This window comes from Engystomops pustulosus, chromosome 2 (genome assembly GCF_040894005.1).
Source record: "Engystomops pustulosus chromosome 2, aEngPut4.maternal, whole genome shotgun sequence".
NCBI classification, from domain to species: domain Eukaryota; kingdom Metazoa; phylum Chordata; class Amphibia; order Anura; family Leptodactylidae; genus Engystomops; species Engystomops pustulosus.
In genome coordinates, this window is record NC_092412.1 from 248,001,114 (window position 1) to 248,022,828 (window position 21,715).

A 21,715-nucleotide genomic window follows, 5' to 3' on the forward strand; every position below is an offset into this window, starting at 1 on the left:
TACTTGAAAAGACGAGAAATGTTTAATGTAGAAATGAACGAAAACTTGTCCTGCTGCAGCACATGGATCGTGTGTCCACCCGTCGGCAGCAGAAGACCAGTCTCTGGTGGCACAGAGCAGCGCTGCACCTGTGTCTGGGGCTGTAGCGCCGGTCTGTTAGTTTCTTTTCAGTTGGTAATGGTGTAGATTTGTTGTGGACAGGAGGCGGGATCATCGCTATCCGGTTCTGGCCACTTCCTCCTCGGAGGTCAGTCCTTGGTAAATGCTTCTGTTACTGAACACAGCGACGTCCTGGTGGCCAGAGCTTCTGGATGAGTCGACCTCTGCTTACATTTCGGGATGTTTAAAGTCTGTACAACTTGAGTGGAAAGTTCTCTGTGATGAGATGATCGTCCTGAAGGACCACCACGATGTTTACTTCAAACTCTGCGGAGAATATAGGATTATTATCTCCGTGTCTTGTTATCTTTATCAGCTCTTGTAGCAGGAGAAAAAAAAAATACACCTACCTATTTTAAAGTTGGTAGTTTCCAAAGTTGGGCAAGTGAATAACCTGGGAAATACCATGTAGATGGGAATGGGGAGACCTCTGCAGACGTCTCCTTCTGCTATCTGGATGTTCTGGATTTCTGTGGCATCTCTGGCGTAGCCTTCTGCACAACCTTAACACAAGCAAAGCATTTCCACCATTACCACAACCCTCATCATTCACCCCTATATTATAGAACAGTGGTGGCGAACCTATGGCACTGGTGCCAGAGGCGGCACTCAGAGCTCTTTCTGTGGGCACCCGGGCCATCGCCCCAGCACACCAGACAGGACTCAAAGAATCTTCCTGCAGTTCCATGCAACTTAAAAGATGCTGCTTTCAGTCATACTTTGATACTTACTTCGCTACTTGGGACTGTAGGAAGAAGAAGAATAAGTAGACAGGGCCGAATTATCTTTGGAGGACCTCCTGCTGGCCCACGATTCCCTGTGTACAGAGGGACACTGGAAAGAAGCTAAAATGATGCAAATTTTAAATTTTTCAACTGTGTTGCTGTCCTCAGGAGGCCAATATGATTGAAAGTTGTTGAAGAACAGGGAGCAATAAGTTTCTGCTTTAAGTTTTGGTTGGCACCTCACGATAAATAAGGGGGGTTTTGGGCACTCGGACGCTAAAAGGTTCGCCATCACTGTTATAGAATGACCACCAGCAGTCACCACTAGAGGGAGCTTTTCATACACAGCGCTATGTGTGACAGTACAAGCTCCCCCTAGAGGTGGCTGCAGGTTGTCATTCTATGTGTGACAGTACAAGCTCCCCCTAGAGGTGGCTGCAGGTATTACATGAAGCATGTGAGTGCTGACACATAATAGCGAGGTACAACTTGCACACGGTCTGCGTTAGCAGCACAGGAGGACGCTGCACGGTAACTCACCACATGTCTCTACCCGCACCAGCTGCAGCTCGATGCTTTTGATGGCGACCTCGGACGTCTCGACCATAAGTTCTCCTGTGAGGGGCTGAGTGATGACGCAGTTGGAGGAGTCCAGGTGCCCCCTGATGAGAAATCTGGGCAGGGAGGCTCTCTGTAAGAGACACATCACTCATATACTGAGGGTAGGACCCGCGCTGCTGCCTATAGAGCCTCTTCCCCTGTAGCCAGCGCTCTCTAGACTTGTTTTGGGTGATAAAAGAAAGCACATATTCCCTGTCTACATCCTGCTCCAGGAGAAAGCGCTTTCAGAGAGGATTATGACATTTCCATCAAAGGAAATCAACCATCAGAATCCAGGGACACTTACTCTCATCTGGCTTCACAGGCTGTTACACTGTCCCACCTGGCAGTGCTCACTGTACAAGTGCTGAGGGAGCAGGGTGAGACAGATCCACTTTCTTTCAGAGACAGCACCACCCCTGACTACTGGTGGAGAGTGGTATTGCAGCTTACATTGAACTGAACTGCAATGTAACACATAACCTGTGAGAGAGCGCGGCGCCATTTCTGGAAGAATTGTTTTTATATTTGGGATATCCCTTTAAATCCAAGATTACCTTTCCATAACAATCATATTAGATGTTCTGTTCTTCGGCTGCTTCCGCACAGCTCGTTCTCTATCACAGGAGTCTTATAAATTAGAGATGTGTCAGGTAGTAAGTGTCTGTCCTGTACCGTGCTGCAGGCTCAGGATGTCGCTCATCATCCCTCCTGTGCCAGCGAGGGGCAGAACCAGAAGTAGCGCCTGAGCCACAGGGGTAGTGATGGGGGGCAGGGGCCTAATATCCTGCCCTCAGCACCGCACACACAAGGAGCCAAGTAGTGAGAAATATATATGCCATGCAGTTTCCTAACAATAGCCACAAGGTGGCAGCGCTCTCCAGTACTGCTCAACCTACAGTCATCTCATAGACCAGGACACAGGGGCAGGATTTTTAACCTCTTCAATGCCTTGCTATGGGCAGCAATTTTTTTCTTGTAGTGTGACAGGACATCGTGGTCTACTCCAGCCTTAGGCAGCATTTAATTTTAGATGGTACATAGTGTCTTATCTGCAGGCAGCATGTTATAGAGCAGGAGGAGCTGAGAAGAGTATACATAGTGTCTTATCTGCAGGCAGCATGTTATAGAGCAGGAGGAGCTGAGCAGATTGTACATAGTGTCTTATCTGCAGGCAGCATGTTATAGAGCAAGAGGAGCTGAGCAGATTGTACATTGACTCCCTGATGCAGATAGGACACTATGTACAATCTGCTCAGCTCCTCCTGCTCTATAACATGCTGCCTGCAGATAGGACCCTATGTACAATCTGCTCAGCTCCTCCTGCTCTATAACATGCTGCCTGCAGATAGGACCCTACGTACAATCTGCTCAGCTCCTCCTGCTCTGTAACATGCTGCATGCAGATAGGACCCTATGTACAATCTGCTCAGCTCCTCCTGCTCTATAACATGCTGCCTGCAGATAGAACACTATGTATAATCTTCTCAGCTCCTCCTGCTCTATAACATGCTGCCTGCAGATAGGACACTATGTACAATCTGCTCAGCTCCTCCTGCTCTATAACATGCTCCATGCAGATAGGACACTATGTGAAAAACCTCTAATATATATTGAGCATATTTTGCCCAGAAAACCCCTTTATTGTGGTATCCAATATGTTACCACCATAACACTGGGCTCTCAGAACCAGGTGATAGAATCTTTTACTTGTGTCTCCGCACAAGCTCCTTACTGGGTAACACAAGCAGCAAGCAGTAGGTGGTGATGTCTGGGGTCACTTACCTCCTTCACGTTCTGTAAAGTCTCTGGAGTTATGGTAAAGTCCACCGGGCTCGGGCTCTGCTTTCCCTTCTGCGGCTGGAATATAGTAAATGGATGGAAGATTAACAATGTATAAACCAATGACCCTCCACCAGTATCAGATATGTCATTATAGAGACGAGAATCACATTCATGTATTACTTTCTACATCCATTACTTCTCACAGCTGAGGGTATGTTACAGTTGCATCCAGTATAGATAATTCTATTTGAGCTAAACTAAATCAGCATCTCCTATCCCATATCCATGGTGTTTACAGTTTGGAGTGCAAAAGATTCCCTGCAGACGATACAGTAACAAACCTTCAGTTGTGCAAAGTCACAGGTGAAATGGTGTAGATGTAACCCTAGAGACCCCCCCTGGACTCTGCCATTGCTCCCTGGGTGCAGTGTGTATGGGGTGAGGGATGAGTGGAATGAGGAGGACGTGTTCCTTTTTATTGCTGGCACAGGACAGGATGCCGCCAGCGTTATGGGCACAGCCTGTGCAGAGCTGCAGCCATGAAGTCAGGGAAGACTCTGTGCCCGGGAAAGACATTTAGTTAATGCATAATTTAACACAACGGCCGAGCGGATGCACGTTCACCTTCTCTCCTGATAAAGGGCTTGTCCTGGGACTGAAATGTGCTCATTTCTGCTGAGGGTTCTGTAAATTCTGCTACAGATCCCGGGTCATGTGAGCAGCGCACAACGGCCTCTCCCGTGTATATGATGTACATTGTGGGGGTGGGGGGTCCTGCCGCCTGCTATAGTGACCGCAGAGGACCACACTGAAATTTTCAATAATAAATAATATTCCATACCGCAGGCGCTACAGGGCACATGGCATCTTCCCTGCAGGCCTATTAACCCCCAATGCTCCGGGAATCCTGGTGACGTCACTGGTTGCCCAGGCATGATGCACGGTTTGCTGGATGGGGCAGAGCCAAAAAGACAGGTCCTTCCTGTAGCAGATGTCACATGACTGAAGCTATGCTGCATCACATGACCTTTCATCAGGCCGCAAGCTTCAGCCTCAAAGGGGTTATCCGGGTATACAAATGTACTTATGGCCTGGCTTTTTAAAAGTAATAAACGTGTACTTACCTCCTCCGGCGCCACTGATGTCCTGTGCCGCGGTCCATCTCATCTGTGCGCCGGTTTGGCCGGCCGGAAGCTCCCATCCGGCACCATCTCCCAGCGCTTACAACGTTGAGAGATAGGGACTGATGGGAGGAGCTGGCCTTATCACGGACCGGAAGTTCCCGGTGCGCGGCTTCTGTGTCCCTGTAAACAAACAGGGGCACGGATCAAACAGACCGCGGCGCAGGACATTGGCGGCGCCGGAGGAGGCAAGTACACCTTTGTTATTTTTAAATAGCCCGCCCCAGCCCGGCCATAAGTAAATTTGTATACCTGGATAACCCCTTTAATGTACACTCACTGCTGCAGCTTGTGGCCCAATGAAAGGTCACATGACCAGAGCTTAGTCATTCAGTATAGCTCCGGTCACATGACCTCTTGCACCGGTCTGCTTCCTGTATACAGCTGTTAACACATTTGTTTACAAAACACAAATGTTAACATGTGCGTTAACACTGTGTTAACAGTGGAGTTTTGTAAACCCATGTGTTAACAGCTGTTTAATAAGCCAAATCTCTCTTCAGCTGTTGCAATGTGTTTTTAAACGCATGCGTCAAACACAACGTGTGGCCAGACCCTAGGAGTTTCAGGTGGTTGATAAACATGGCTACCTTCAGAGATGAATGGAGCTCAGCTGCATTACCACACATTCCCATGGTCAGGAGTGGAGCTGCTTTTGGAGGAGACCAACATTGGTTTTCAACCATCAGACAACCCCTTTAATGTAAAATGTAACGGTGCCCAGGGAGGCAGCAATCCCAGGTTACTGTTCTCATCTCTCTTCTGGTTTTGCATAATAAGGGGCTGGATGTGACACATGATGGACCCCGATGACTTCTAATCTTTCAATTCAAAGTCAAATATTGCTGCCCGTTGGGTCCATAAGAACAGAATCGATGATGGAGCCTCTGACACAGCAGTGATGCTCCCTGACTGCTCGGTGTCGCCTATCTGTGTACATGTATTCAGAGAATGACAGATATGAGCAGGGTGGCTGCCGTCTCAGTAGTGCAGACTCAGGTTTAGGGTCCATAAAACAAATGGTCAGAGCACAACCCGACAACTTTTATGTATGCTACTTTTACGTAAAACTGCAGCAAAATTTCACTGAGATTCCATCTGCCCTGATGACGCCATGTAAAATACATAAACCTTTCCCGCTCTATAGTTCTAGTTTGACTCCGGTGTGGTTCAGTTTACTTTGATCTGGTACCATAAGGATGATCCAATCGGACACTATAGTAAAGCTTCCCACCACTTGCCACAGGCCATTTATTTTAGAGGAACCTTCCAGTTACAGCCGAGTCAGTGGGGCTACTCATTTACTAACAACAGTGCAGTGTGTACTATGTGCAGTTACCTGTGTAGTGCCAAATTCAGGATTTCTGGCACCCCCTGCACTGCCCCGACAGAGGGCACCATTTTTTTTGGTGCACCTTTAACATGGGGCGTGCTACACACTTCTGTCGGACATTGCACATCTGGCGCACAGTCCGACTGAGTACCGGAACGCAGACGTTTGGACACTTCTTAAATACCTGTGCAAGCAGCTTGCACTAGAAAGGACGTGCAAAGTCCTTAGTAAATGTGCCCCAGTGAATCCCACCTTGTGCAGGGTCTGAAGGGAGGAGCAGGACTCCAGGTTCTGGGAATACAATGACAATGAGTCCTGATCCTCCCTTCAGGCACTGCACAAGGATTCAATGAATTAGCTGTGACTGGAGAGTTCCTTTAAAGAACATCTACCACCGGGATTAAGGACTGTATGCAAATGAACCTGAGGGGCTCCAAGCTCCATTAAAACCTATGAAACCTGGAGCCCCCCAGGGTCATTTGCATCCAGTCCTTCATCCTGGTGGTAGATGCCCTTTAAAGGTCACTGTGTAAAACCTCATTCCCCTTGTGTTGGCACAGCAGGAAAATAAAAAAAATCCTACCAAATTTCTCTGCAGGTTACACCCCAGGAGAAGGCAGATGGAGACTCTTCTTATAAATACCATTGGCTGTGAACCACCCTTCATGTTTTATTGAGCGTCAGTCTCTTTGTACAGATGTGTCACTCCCAGGTAGGTATGTGCACGGTCCTCACTTACCTGTGAATGAATGATGAACTCGCAGTTCTTGGTCAGGTCCTTTGCCAGGAGAGATCTCTTCATATCACAGCGGAGCGTGTACTGTGCATAGAGATACGGCACGTAACATAATGGTTACAAGGAAGAACCTGGACGTAACATCCGCTGTCCAGCTACACCCCCATCCACTCACCTGTATGTTCACAAAAACTCCATGGTACGTCTCATACAGAACCTTATTGCTCTTCACGATAAGCGGGAACTCAAAAGGGATTTCTGTCTTCCCGCTCGGGAGTTTTCCGGGTTTCACCATTTCCACTGTGTTACTAATGATCTGAATTGGCTGCAATCAATAAGTAAAGATCATTAGATTTTACCCCCTAAGGGTGATGCCACACATGGCATTTTGAAACAGTTTTTGGTCCGTTTTTAAGCAGTCCGTTAAAAAACGCATCCATTTGTTTTAAAGGCGTGCGGGTTTTCGGAAAGGCGTGCGGGTTTTCGGAAAGGCGTGCGGGTTTTCGGAAAGGCGTGCGGGTTTTCCCGTTTTTAATTGCGCAAATTCGGAAAACCTGTCAAAAACGGATTTGTTTTCAAAAACCGCATGCGTTTGTTAACGGATTGCTTAAAAACGGACCAAAAACGGTTTCAAAACGCCATGTGTGGCATCACCCTAACCCTTTATCTCCTCACCTGTTTTCCACGTCACTGCCGGGGCTATTTCTCGTCAATGCCTTCTACAAGCTAGAACTTTTTTATTTTTTTGTCCGCTAAGGCCGGTGGCACACATGCCGTTTTGAACTAGTTTTTAAGCAGTCCGTTTAAAAACGCATGCGGTTTTAACAGTTTTCCCCAATTATCTTAATTAAGATAATTGGAAAGACGCATGCTTTTTTTAACGGACTGCTTAAAAACTTGTGTGCCACCGCGGCCTTAGCCGTATGGGGTCTTGTGTTTTTTGGGACAAAATGTAGTTTTTATCAGCGCAATTTTGGGTTTCATATGTCCCATTTTAGTAACCCTTTCTATAAAATATTTAAAAAACAAACAGAAATCTGAGGTTTTTTTCTAATAAAAATTCTCTACTTTTATTGTGGACCACAAGGATGCGTTTTGATTTTTGACGCATTCCAAACGCATCAAAATATGTGACGCAACTCATTTAGTCTGCGCCTTTTCTCTTCTGTGTGGCGGTTGTGCCAGTTCGATTTTGTTATACTTATTCAGGGAGACCAAATTTATATATACCGTATATACCGGCGTATAAGACGACTTTTGAAGACTGAAAAATCTTCTGTCTTCTCTGGGGTAGTCTTATACGCCGGTAATGTTTCTTCTCACCTTTCCCGCGATCCACCAAAGCTCCGCTGCTACGCTCCGGCCGCCGGTGACAGCTCCGTGGGTGCCGGCGTCGCAGAGAATATGACGTCGGCACGCGGCTGACGTCATATTCTGTGAGCCGCCAGCGCTCAATGAGCTGTCACCGCCGGCCGGAGTGTAGCAGCGGAGCTTCGGTGGATCGCGGGAAAGGTGAGAAGCTGTTTTATTATTAGTGTGCCAAGCAGGCTGGCTATATAGAGGGGGAGGCGGAAGGATGCAAACTGGGGGGGCCGGCATTCTGCACAATTGGGGGCCGCCAGGCTGTATAATAGCTGGCTGTATACTGGGGGTACAGGCTGGCAGTATACTAGGGGGGGGCAGTTTGGCTATATACAGGGGGGCTGGCTGTATACTGGGGGTACAGGCTGGCAATATACAGGGGGAGCTGGCTGTTGGAAAAGGGGTAGTCTTATACGGCGAATATATCTTAAACTCTATATTTTTAACAGGAAAGTAGGGGGGTCGTCTTATACGCCGGAATATACGGTAGATTTTTTTTTTAAATTTTTATTAAGATAATATTTATCTTAATTTGCATCATGAAATCCGTTGGTGAGGGAGAAAGAAAAACCCTAGGAGCTTTTAAAATATTTTGTCAAATATTTAGGGCTTATTTTTTGCCTAAAGACAAGTAGTTTTTTTTTTTTTTTTTACACACACTAATAATAATAATAATAATAATTCTTTATTTATATAGCGCACACAGATTACGCAGCGCTGCACAAGCATGTCAAATTGGTCACTGTCCCCATGGGGCTCACAAACTAAACAACCTAACAGTATGTTTTGAAGTGTGGGAGGAAACCGGAGTACCCGGAGGAAACCCACGCAAACACGGAGAGAACATACAAACTCTTTGCAGATGTTGACCTGGGTGGGATTCGAACCCAGGACTCCAGTGCTGCAAGGCAGATGTGCTACTCACTCAGCCACCGTGCCGCCCACACTAGGGGTTCATAGAGATTTTTCATTACATTTAATATAATTTTGTGTATGATAAATGATTAAAAGATGTCAATTTGGGACACCGTTTTTCCTTTAGTTTTTATAAGTGTTTTTGTAGTGCTGGTGTTTTTTTTTTAACATATATTAACTTTTTTTTACATATTACTTTGTCCCACAAAGGAGTATAATGCACTGCACTGATTATGTAGTGGAGTGCGGCCTAGGAGAGATCCAACACAGGCAGCCAGTGACCTCATCAGCACCCTGCAATTGTAGCTGAAGGGTGCTGATGGGTGCCAGAGAGAGCTCACCCATCTAGACACTGTGGTTTCTAAAGGATTAAACACCCGTGATTGGAGCTTTTCCGATCCGGAGTGTTATTTTGGGGCTGGTCTATGATAACAAAGCCCGGCAGCAGCAGGACCCAATGTCTGCAATATTCTTCCTATACGGCACCATAGAAAGGTGTTGCATCAGGAGAAGTACCTGAAAAAAACCTGATACGGCAATAATTAAGGATGTTACTATTATGTATCATACAAGGATTCCCAAAAGGATCGATTTAGCCAAAGAGGGTCCCGACTGTATGTCCTATTGGGTATTAGCGACAGGAGTGAGGATCCAGTGTCCCCGCACATATATCACTAACCCACTGCTGTATATGACACATAACCCTGAAACTTATATGTGATCGGTCCAAACACAATGCAAACAACATGTAAATGCAGCCTTAGGATTTAGTGCAGGACCTGACCAAAAACATAATATTACAAAGACCAAAAATTCTCTGGAAATCTCTTCCAAAATCTCTGACCATCTTATGTCTGAATTAGAAGTAATGGGGAAAGCGGTTTATATTCTCTATAATCCATGTGACTCTATTGTGGTAGGTCTGGAGATAATTCTTGGACTGATAAAGGGCTTACAGTGAGATACATTATAACAAGCTCTGTGCAGCGCTGCAGAATCTGTGGGCGCTATATAGATAAATTATTATTATTACGTCTTCCTGGACTTCTTTTTCTGTCTTCCATGGAAATTACTCTGAATTCTCAACAATAAAAAAGCACCCAGAGATAATAAATGGTTACCGCCCATCTGGCTAACAAGAGCTAATTCTCATAAAGAGGTTTATATTGGCCGGGTGGAAGCATTTATTAGAAAAAAAAAAAAGATACAAACACTAAACTGATGGGGGTCTTAGCAGGAATCATGTGGGGTTGGCCATTCAGCATTGTGTAGTCCGAGAAGGGTACTCTGTCCACAGGATATCGGTGAGGGTCTCAGTGATAGGATTCCCATGGATCACAAAAACAGGGGTCCGTTATACCCCATATGAACAGGGCAGCCAGTCACCTATGTGTCCTGCAGCTCTACTGATCTCTATTGCCAAACGCTGTACTCAGCAATCTCCGTCAGAGCCATAGAGATGAACAGAGCAGCCGGCGCATATATACGACTGGCTGCTCTGTTCATCATCGGACCCCCGTTCTTGTGATCCATGGTAGTCCCATCATTAAGCCCCCCCACCAATCAGAGAGCTAACTCCTTTACTAGGGATAGGGGCAAACTTCTTGTGACTGGAGAAACTCTAAGCGGTGAAAGGAAGGACTTTGCATTCTACTTACCTTCACCGAGTTGTAGAAAGCCTCAAAGACGCCGACACTCTTTGCACTAAGCTGCAGACTGACTGAGCCCTCCATGGTCAAGAAGATCCCTTGGTGCTGAACCGTATCTTTGCTCACGACGACCACAACTCCAGACAACACCTCCTATAGAGAACATGAACAGGGACACGTTATATAAGTGGTAGTAAGAACAGAATGATGGCAGGTCACTGCATAGATAGCAACTCCAGAGGACGTTCCATCGGATGTAGAAGTCTACAATGAGACATAATAGGTGGGTGCTGGAAGGGGGTCTGGATGTCCTCACACATTTACTAGTCAACAAATCATGCTGGTCCTCCCTGCTGTGCTTCTGGCAGAGGCTAGCAGATTATCGGACATACAACTTCTGTCCATTAGCCATATCCTCTTTCTTCTCTTCCCGCTTCCTAAACATTAACATGGACAAAACCAAACTCATAATCTTTCCTCCATCTCTCACGTCCCTCCCACCAGACCTAGCAGTCACAATTCATGGCTCCACACTCTCCCCCGGTCTCTTGGAGTGATCTCTGCCTTGTCCTTTAAAGGGAACCTGTCACCAGGGACCTCATTTTCACTAAAGACAGATTGTAAAAGCCCATTACACCTGCAGTGCACATCTGCCTCTCTGCCTTTTCTAAGCATTTGCATTACAATACAATTGTGTGTTATAACTTACTCTTGCATCCTGACAAAATCCGAGGGTAGTCACAGGGGCTGGACTTTGGTTTGGATGCTTTTCAAAAAATAACATGTGACTTGTCTGAGCTGCAGGCTGTCTCCATGTTTGTGCTCCTGCCACTGATGTGAGGTCGACCAGGCTGTGACCTCTGAGAAGAAGCAGGAGGTAGAGCTAGAAAGGAGCACAAAGGTGGGGGCCAAGCTCTGAGTAGTGAGTAACAGACAAGCCACATGTTGTTTTTTTGAAATGCATCCAAACCAAAGTCCAGCCCCTGTGACTACCCCAGGATTTTGTCAGGGAGCAAAAGTTATAACACACAATTATATTGTAATGCAAATGCTTAGAAAAGGCAGAAAGGCAGATGTGCACTGCAGCTGTGATGGGCTTCTGCACCCTGTCTTTAGTAAAAATGAGGTCTCTGGTGACAGGTTCCCTTTAAGCCTCACATCCAGGCCCTTACAACAACCTGGCGTCTCCACTGAAGAACATCTCTCACACTGACTGTTCCTCAACCTGGAGTCTACAAAATTGCTAGTCCGTGCCTTCATCTTCTCCAGCTGGAACTACTGCAACATTCTTCTCCTGTCCCCTTCATACATCTCTGAACTCATCAGCCAGTACCGCCCCACATGTTATCTCCGCTCTTCACATGACCTTCAGCTTCCCTCTATTACCATCCGCTCTTCTCACAACCGCATCCAGGACTTCTCCCGTGCTTCCCCCATATTCTGGAACTCTCTACCAAAATGTGGCAGACGTGTATTGTAGAGACATCCTACAGAGACAAACAACTGCTCTGCTCCCTCACCTCATGTCTCTATCCACCCTCCCATATAGATTATGCGCCTTCAGAACAGGGTCCTCCTCCCACTAGTTTCACTTCTCTATAGATGGGGGGGGGGGGGGGGAGTGCTAGTTTCTACGTTATGTTCGGACGCCTTCTTTTATGGTGACAGTGGACCTTGTACACTACTGGGTTGTTTTTTTTTAAATTGTGAATATTGAGGTGCTCTGCTCCAACCCGCACATCGATTTAGTTGCCTATGTTTTCTTATGACTGTCATTTATGCACCTGGGGGGGGGGGGCTATTCTGTTTGTCATGTTGCTAAAAATTGGAAAAAAAATTATCGAATGAAAAAGAAAAAAAAAAAACATGCCGACTGCCATCATATTGCACTACTGGGAGGGGGTCCTGATCCCATGAAGCAATGGCAGGTGACTAGAGACATTGGTTTATGACTAGTGGGGGTGACCCTGCTGCTTCAGAGAATAAAATGGGATCTGATCAGCTGCAGTGTCAAGGTCTAGGGGGTCCTCATTATGAATTTATAGTCATAAATCAATGTAATCTGCATCTTTTGGCTAAACTACGACATTTGGCCTGCATGAATCCCATTCACTGACACCAAGCAGAGATCTTGTCTACAGTGAGAATGTACATAAGACATAGAAATCTTCTGTGTAATTGTATAAAGCGCTGGCGAGTCACTACATCATCAGGGAGGGTGGGCCGGGGGCGAATTGATCCTAAACTGACCCCAATTTACACTCTATGATGAAAGTGCAAGCTATAATGATGACAAACCCCTTCCTCCAACCATTCTGAGACTTGTAGTTCTCCCAGGACAGGCCTCTCCGCATCTATTATACTGCAGCGCCCCTTTGTGACACGAGCGCCTGTATTTAGGGCTCTTACCCCCTCCTTGTAGACCTTGTTCGCCCTCTTGATCTTGATGTCCAGCACGGTGCCCATGTCTTCTCCTCCTCCGGCCCTGTATCTCTTCAGGAAGAAGAAAGTCACATGACTGGCGGCGCACATGACCAAGCGGGCGCCACGTGACCTGCGGCGCTACCACACAATTTTTTTTTTAACAATCCTCTCCAGCTTTATTGACAACACCGCAGACATAAACATCCTGAACATCGCCCCTCCCCCTGCCAACAAGAAATGTAAAAAAAAAAAAAAAAAAAAACCCCGTTGGCGGTGACGTCACGCTGGTGGCGCAGTTAAATTAGAAATGCGCGGGAGAAGCCGTGCACTCCGCTGACTCACGCGCCACCACACGCTGCGCTCCCGAGCGCCAGTCACCGCCGCACAATGGGCTAATTGTCACTAACGTGTGACGGCGGGCGCTGCGATTATTCCGCCGAGTGGCCGGCACAATGCGTATTCGTGGCTCATACATAGTAAATAACACGCTGGCCGCTCATTGACGTCGTCAGCAGCTCCGTGACGCAGGTTTATTATTCCCCAGACTTATCGCTGAGGTAAACAAAAGCGCCCTGCGTGTGCGGCACAGGGGAGGCTGAGGTATAGCCTCAGGTGTCGAGTTTACCTGTCAACTATCCAGCCGGCGATTCCTATTGGTCGCCGACTTCTGAGCGGCGCCAGTGATTGGCTGGTCCTCCCGGGGGTGGGCGTGATTCGCCAATCTCTTCCCGCCTTGTTGTACGGCGCGCTTTGGACAGATTAACTGCTTGCGTGCCGGCAGGAAGTGGATGCATCGCTTCCATTTTGCCCAGTAACCGATAGAGCTGCCCATAGGTTTGTATCAGGTTGTGGCAATCAGAAATTTATCATTATTTCTGAGGAGAAAAGGGGATTAGGGAATAATTTACAGAGATTTTCCAATAATGAGGAAAAAAAATTACCTCACAAGTCCTTGAATTGCCATCTTATGACAGGAAAAATGTAGGAAAAAAAAACATAAAAACACTAAATGTAATATTTTGGATGGTAAAAGGGTGAAGCAAACTTACCCTTCATAGTTTATCTGTAGCCCCATATTTTATAGGACGGCGCCACTTGATCGCTAATTCTCTATTTTGGGCGTTTCTCTACATGACCCCAGAAACTGCTTCTAAAAATGGATTTTTTTTTATGCAAAGAAACAAAAACATGAATGGTATTGTACATCATTTGTGGGTGTGTCTTGATGTTGGAGAATGTAGTTATTAGGGATGAGTTGAACATTTTGTGTACGGGCAACCCGAACCTGGTCTAGTTGCTAAACCTGGACACTTACCCCCACCATGCACTGATTGGGCACCACCGTTTTCCAGACGATCGTTACGGGGAGCAACGGTCCTAGAGTTAGTGGCGGCATGTGCCACTAAAGAGTTCATATCTGCGATCGTTGCCAGCACTGATCGCAGGTGTTGCCATTGCTGGGGAGGGTGAGCTGTATCCGAACTGCTGGCTGAAGTTAAGTTTGGGGACCTTAGAGTCTGCTTATCACTAACAGGTATCATTGTAAGGTTCACCAAAATAGTGTCATCTTTGACCTAACCCTATAACGCACCCTATTGCCTGTTTCAGGCTAGGACAAACCAAATATTTTGTGGGTTATGTCTTGTTAATTGCAATTCAATTATTTGTGAGGGGTTTTATGGTAGATTGTTTTTGGTAACTGTCCTGTGTTTGACCAGGACAGTGTATAATTTTTATATATTTGAGAAAGAGGGTTGCTTACCAAAAAAAGTCTACCAAAGTGGGAATGTTTAGGGATAGGGCATCGGATATGCTCTTCAACATCCTTATTGGTTGGTATGCATGCAGTTCTTCAGGTCTGATGAGGACCTGAAGCTTCAGGGACCTAACCCTTCAGCCCTGGTACTGAAACTCGACAGATGCTAGTGCCTTATGACTTGACACTGTCACCTTTACACTCTCTCATACTGGTCACTAGTAGCACTATTGCACCTCATGGCAAACACCTCTCAGAGGATCTTTTAAAAAATTGCTGCTCTACATAAAGATGGCCTATAGGAAGATTTCCAACACCTCAAAACTGAGCTGCAGCACAGTGACCAAGACCATTCAACGGTTTAACAAGACACTCAGAACAACCAAAGCCACAGTCACCGAAGAAGTTGAGCGCAAATGCTCAGTGTCATAATCAATGGTTGTCTTTTCAAAATAGACGTATGAGTTCTGCGATGTTAAAAAGGGGGTAGGAGTCTCTGTAATGTTGTCATGGAGGAGTGGAAGAGGATCTGGTGGCTTCAAGCTGTGAAGTTCTAGTCAATGCCATGCCCAAAATTGTTGAGGCAATGCTGGAAAAAAGAGTGACCAGTCAATGGCTTGTTTTGGATCCAAAGGCCGGGTAAAGTGTGGAGACCTTGTAGTGAGCAGTATAGAACACCAAAATTTGTTTCAATAAAGTAATTATGCCAGGTTACTTCTTCCAGGATCAAAGTTCAAACTCTCATAGTGGCAGGTCACTCGCAGCATGTTTCAACACTGAACAGTCCATAAATGTTCTAAAACCATCTTCTTTAGTGTTTTGATTTGTAAAGCACTACGGAATAAGATGTGATCCTTTATTAGTCCCACAGTTGGGAAATTCACAGCATTACAGCAGAGAGTACAGTAATAATCTAAAAACAGTGACAGAACAATAATATTGGAGATAAATGAAGAAAAATAATAATAAAGACAAAAAAGAAGGCAAGCAATGATCGGAAATTTGATACTCAGTCTGGATAGGACCTGCAGGGACTGGTTAGGTGGTGAGAACAGCTTAGAAGAGCCTTATCGCAGTGGGAAATGACTTCCGATAAAGGTCCTTTTCACACGTGGGGTGAAGCAGTTGGTCACTGAAGGTGCTACTCAATGCCACCAGACTCATGCATGGGATGGGAGCTATTCTCCAAAATGTGTCCTCCTCTCAGATACCACCTGCACTGTTTCAAGAGGACCCCCCAGGACACAGCTGGCTTTTCGTAACCAGTTTGTCCAGTTTGCTCCTCTCCTTAGATGAGATGCTGCTTCCCCAATAGACTACACCAAAGAAGATGGCTGATGCCACTACAGAGTTGAAGAAGGTCTTAAGAATTTCCCCCAGAACTCCAAATGCCCTCAGTAGGTATAGCCTGCTCTGACCTTTTCTGTGAAGTGAGTTTATGTTCTCTGCCCAACCCAGTACATTGTTGAGGAGGACACCCAAGTACTTATAGAACTTCACTACCTCAATGTCAGTCCCCTGGATGACCTCTGGTTGAGTAGTCCACTAGCATCTCCTTGGTCTTTCAAGCATTTATCCTAAGGTGGTTTTGCTGGCACCAATCCACAAATCCCCACATTAATTCTGTATTCCATGTAGTTATTGTTGGTAATGAGGCCTGCTACTCTGTATAGAGTTATAAAAAAACAAGCATTCTCTTTTCCTGTGCTTCCGAGCTTGGTTTGATTTGACCCCTGATTGGTCCTGCCCTCAGTATTGGTCCAAGATATTGCTACTACTACCTCAGTGCTTGGATTGTTTGTAACATACCTGTTGCGGTATACCAGTTTTTGACCTGTACCTGACTAGGCTTCCATCTCATTACATTTTGATTGATCTGGTAGCACCTGGCTCTGCTCTTGACTAAGCTACCAACGAAAATTATTTTCCTACTTTTTTTGTCCCCATCACTAGTATAAATGGGCAGTCGGGGGCGGGCGAGTTCTTCGATGTTATTATTCAGACTGTAGCCACCATGGTTACCTTACTTTTTGTGTTATTAGATCTTACAGGGCATCTGTACATCTTGGAAACGGAAAATGTCTCCTATCTGTGCCAATATTCAACAGCTTGAGTGCTCGTATCCTCCAGAAGGAGGGAAAAGATTTTTTTCTCCTTTCCAGATTAAAAAAGAAGGAAAAAAAACCTCAATGAGCCAAAATTCAGAAGCTGAAATTCTTCTGCTGTCTGCTTAAACTCTTTGTTCAAGAGATTTTTTTTTTTTTAAAGAAAGTCGGACCATACATATTATTTGCGGGTACTGAAGAATTTGTGAGTATTGGGCAAGGGTATAGATACAATGATCTTGCCTGACTATGAATCTCCCGGGTCACATATAAAGTAAGCATATGGCCTTGTCAGTCCGGCATCATAAGCATGCCATTCTTGAGAAAATATGTATGTTTACTGTACACCGGAAGTCTATCATTGGCCAGTCTCTTATGAGTAGGGTCCATGGTGAACCTTGCAGTTTCGGTTTCCGTGTTTCTAAACGTGAGTCAGATATGTGTCTGCCTGCCAAACTACTTCAAGTGGTGGCCACCTGGTGACCAAACCTCTACAGAGGTAAAACACACACACATTTGAGATATGTCTTTGGAAATGGCTAAAAGCCACATCAGTAAGATGGCACAGTGTGTCCACAGCCCACTGCCCATTACACTCATGTCTATGGCAGAACAGCTTTGATAAAAACTGTAAAATGTCAGTAGGGTGGATCAGAAATGTAGGACATATGATAAATGAATACCGAAATAAGGGTATTTCCCAGTCTTTGGGACTGGAAAATGTGGGATGCATGGTTGTCCTTTTTTTTTTCTTTGAGAAGAATGTATCCTCTCAATAATTTGAGTGTATTTACAATGTACATTTTTAGGTCTTTATTTCGTAAATTCTTTTTGGTCCTATTTTTTTTTTTTGTGGATAATCTGTGTGTCTAATGGTGACTGGAAGACCAGTTTTTATATTTGTAAGTATTAACAATAGATTTATGAAGACAAAAAGAAGAAAGATATTTGAATAAAAAAAGAAAAAAACTTGTCATGGGGACCTAAGCATCAATTACAACTTGGCAACGACATCTCAGTCTGTTGACAAGTTGACTTATCGTGAATCGGCATTACACTCTTCTTGAAGTATGGCCATTGGATCATTGAGGTTCTGGGATACAGAGTTGCTAGGCTCTACACAGCGGCTCAGCTGGTCCCTTAGATTTTCAAAGGTATTCAGGTCTGGAGAAAGTGCAGTTCACTCCATTTGAGATTCCTTTAGCCTCCAGGAGCCATTCCATAATGGAGTGTCCTTGATGAGCTTGTGCATTGTATTCAACTCAAATTAATTGCCCTCATCCACAACACTCTGCACAATGCTACACATCCCTACTTCTCTGCCCTCATCCTAGTCTATGGCCCAGTCTTCAATCATCCACTGTGAATAATTTCCTCCTAAATTTGAACCTCCCACTCAGGTCTTCTGGACTTCTCCCGAGCTGCACCTATTTTGTGTAATGTACTGCCCCAAACTATTAGGCTAATGCCTAACTACCAAACTTTAAAACATGCCCTAAAAACCCATCTTTTCAGACAGGCATCACACTATCTAACTGCATGGACCTTTCACTTACTTTTCTCTAATCCTTTGCTGGTTTCTCCTCCTGTCTAGGTAATCCCTCAGCACTTGATACCATTAAACAGGTTTTTTCTGCAGACATGCGAACCTTGGTTTCTGTTAATATCGATATCAGATGGTGATTGGTTCATTTAGCATTATTTATTTATTCTACATATTAAAGGGAACCTACCACCACGATTCTACCTTTAAAGGTAGAACGGGTGGTAGGTGGCTATCCTTTAGTAAACTTTAATAAGTGGGTATGTAAATTTTTTTAAGCGGCTACTGGGGCGTGGAGTAGCTGGAATGAGGATACACGTCGCGGCTACTCCACGCCCCAGTAGCCTCTTTTCTCCGCCTAACATGTCATCTTCGTCCGTGAACCCGGCAGAACGCAGGCCTGCGGTTGCGTGGCCATAGCTCCGAGGCCGGCGCTACGGCGCATGCTCAGAACGCTGGGTACTCGGATGAGGGCACGCAGCTCCGAGGAGCTGTGCACCGAAGATGACATGGTAGGCGGAGAAAAGAGGCTACTGGAGCGTCGAGTAGCAGCGACGTGTAGCCTCATGTCCGGCTACTCCACGCCCCAGTAGCTGCTTAAAGAAATTTACTTACCCACTTATTAAAGTCTACTACAGGATAGCCGGGATGTGAGGATTAGCCCAAAAAAAGGCTATCCTCACGTCCCCTTCATCCACCTACCACCCGATCTACCTTTTTAGGTAGAATCATGGAGGTAGGTTCCCTTGGCTGGACAATTGTACAAGTCATGTTCTTTGTCACTCCCTTTATCATCATAAGACTGTAAGCTCCTGCGAGCAGGGCCCTCCTATTGTTTTATCTGATTATGTTATTATGTTGTAGTTTCTGATTATGTTATTATGTTGTAATTTCTTGTTTTATTTGTATGTGTACCCTATGATCTGTACAATGACACCATATAAAGTTTTATTATTATCAATGAAGATTAAATCAGGCCTGTGATGTTCATGAAGAGGCACAATGACTGGATTAATTATGTAATACAAGTAGTATGGGCCTGTCACAAAGTGTAGGTCATTTCTGTATTGACTAGATACACTGACCCACACTGTAGCACCATCGAAGACTTGTACATCAGTGCGTTAAACGTAGCGCTCTCTAACATTGTTGTAAGTGTGAGACACTGAAGGGGTTAACTGTGGATGGGCGGTATGTTTCCCCTAGGTTTTGCTATTATGCAAGGCCTTAGTGCTGAGGTTGGGTTGTCCAGCACCTTGGACACAGGTGGTGGGAACAGCCCCAATCAGCCTTTTTTAAAACCGCTCAGCAGAGCTGAGAGTGTTGTCTCTCTCTGGAAGGAGGCTGAAGAGCACACAGCCTTGACCTCTGTGCCTGGAGCAGCCAAGTGATTTTTGTTAGTGGTGAGTCAGAGAACCATTGTTTAGTTAGCACCCTGACGGGTAGGATATTATTTTGTTTTTGATGCCTGAATGTGAAGGCTGTTTTATTTTGTACCTGCTGAAATAAACACAGGCGAGACCTGTTTTGGACTGTACTTTGGTGTCACTGTCGTGAACTGCATCCCAGCACCCCGCTACCACGGTCTGTACTGGGCCAAATCCCCACATACGGTGCTTCGGATTGCGGGCAGTTCAAAAGACACACACCTGAAAGGCTTGCTACATCCTGCAACAGTGCATGGCCTGGGTGAAAGCAGCAGGCAAATTGCAGGATAAAGCCAAGATGGAGGACTTTATTAAATACCTGCAAGAAGAGTCCCAGGCTAATCGGCAGCAGCAGCAAGCCATGCTCCAGCAGCAGCAGGAAGAGTCCCAGGCTAATCGACAGCTGCAGCAAGCCATGCTCCAGCAGCAGGAGCAGAGGTCCCACCAGCAGCAGGAAGAGTCCCAGGCTAATCGACAGCTGCAGCAAGCCATGTTCCAGCAGCAGGAGGAGAGGTCCCGCCAGCAGCAGGAGGAGAGGTCCCGTCAGCAGCAAGCCATGTTCCAGCAGCAGGAGGAGAGGTCCCGCCAGCAGCAAGCCATGTTCCAGCAGCAGGAGGAGAGGTCCCGAGCCATGTTCCAGCTGATGATGGAAAAGTTTTCTGGCATTATGGCAGCACCGCAAGCAACAACTACTGAGGGGTCCCATACTGGTTTGCAAGGGTACCCGGTTGTCCAGCATTCCGCACGGGCTGCAGTGCAGAAGGCTTTACAAAAGATGACGGCGACCGACGACGTGGAGGCGTATCTCACTGTGTTCGAGCGAGTAGCTGAGCGAGAGGAGTTACCAACTGAGCAGTGGGCAGATGTCCTGGCGCCGTTCCTGACAGGAGAATCGCAGAAGGCCTACTTCGACCTGAGTGAAACAGAGGCCCGTGAGTACCCCCAGCTAAAGGCAGAGATTCTGGCTCGTCTTGGGGTCACCATACAAGTTCGTTCCAGCCGGGTACACCAGTGGGCATTCTCTGAAAAACTACCCCCGCGCTCCCAAATGCATGACCTGATCCATCTTGTCCGGAAGTGGCTACAACCCGAGGACTGCACCCCAGCACAGATGGTCGAGAGAGTGCTGCCGGTCCCACAAATGCTGAGGAACTCGTGTCCCTAGTAAAAAGATATCGGGCTACGGAGGATCTTCTACTTATCTCTCCCACACGAAGCAGTGCCAGTGACAAGGCCATTAAACCATCTGGTAAGACTGCTACTGCAGAAAAAGGGAAACAGGTCAGGTTGGGAGGGAGTCCACTGGGGGGCTTTGATACACGGAAACCCAGTGAGGCTCGTGACAGAGGTCATAGCCGTATCCAGTGCTGGCGATGCCATGAAATGGGCCATATTGCTGCCAACTGTCCACTGTCAGTGGAGCCAATGGACTGCAACCAGACCCGGCGAGTGTCACTGTTTGCCCGGTCGGTTCTGGCGGCCGAGTCAGTCACGGATGCAGAACCCCAAGTGTGCATGGTCACAATCGGTGGTCACACAGTGGAAGCCTTGCTAGACTCAGGGAGTCTGGTCACCCTGGTACGGGGAACTTTGGTTGATCCTGGACTGTACAGTGGGCGGAGAGTGGGAGTGTTGTGTATACATGGGGACACTCGCGAATATCCCACTGCTGTCATCAACCTACATACCCCTTGTGGTACTATTGCCCATGAAGTGGGGGTGGTGGGGACCCTGTTTCATGAGGCTATTATCGGCAGAGACTTACCGGTGTTTTGGGACCTCTGGAGACGAAGACCCACCTCAGGTGCTGTTGCAGATAATGGACATCACGTGTGTCCGGCCTTGGCCCCTGAACCCTTTGAGGCCGATGTACCCACACCAGCAGTAGGGGTGACCCCATGTGATGAATTCTCTCCCCTAGAGGTCCTAGCTGGTGAGGTCGAGGGCCACGAGGAGGTGGCCGACATGCCGGACCTTGAGATTTCCCGTGAAAATTTTGGGGCTGCACAGCTACA

General features: G+C 46.4%; 1 protein-coding gene and 1 long non-coding RNA gene across 4 annotated transcripts in view; one reads left to right on the top strand and one right to left on the bottom strand.

The window, feature by feature from the left end:
* Positions 1-13,586, bottom strand: VPS26C (VPS26 endosomal protein sorting factor C). 3 transcript variants are annotated; one of them, XM_072138755.1, is made up of 9 exons: positions 13,495-13,586; positions 12,855-12,938; positions 10,455-10,598; positions 6,695-6,844; positions 6,523-6,603; positions 3,270-3,344; positions 1,425-1,575; positions 510-662; positions 1-426 (listed from the first exon to the last, which is right to left on the bottom strand). In XM_072138755.1, exons 2-9 carry the CDS (start codon positions 12,909-12,911, stop codon positions 344-346), a joined length of 894 nt encoding a protein of 297 aa, XP_071994856.1. In that variant the 5' UTR covers positions 12,912-12,938; positions 13,495-13,586; the 3' UTR covers positions 1-343. The 3 variants fall into 3 exon arrangements, with proteins under 3 accessions (XP_071994856.1, XP_071994855.1, XP_071994853.1); XM_072138754.1 differs by lacking the exon at positions 13,495-13,586 and adding an exon at positions 13,343-13,482; XM_072138752.1 differs by lacking the exon at positions 13,495-13,586 and having other exon boundaries at positions 12,855-13,239.
* Positions 13,167-21,715, top strand: part of LOC140119576 (uncharacterized) — a 27,872-nt gene continuing 19,323 nt past the window's right edge. The window contains exon 1 of the long non-coding RNA XR_011853394.1: positions 13,167-13,703. This is a non-coding gene — a long non-coding RNA (uncharacterized lncRNA). The remainder of the gene's footprint in view (positions 13,704-21,715) is intronic.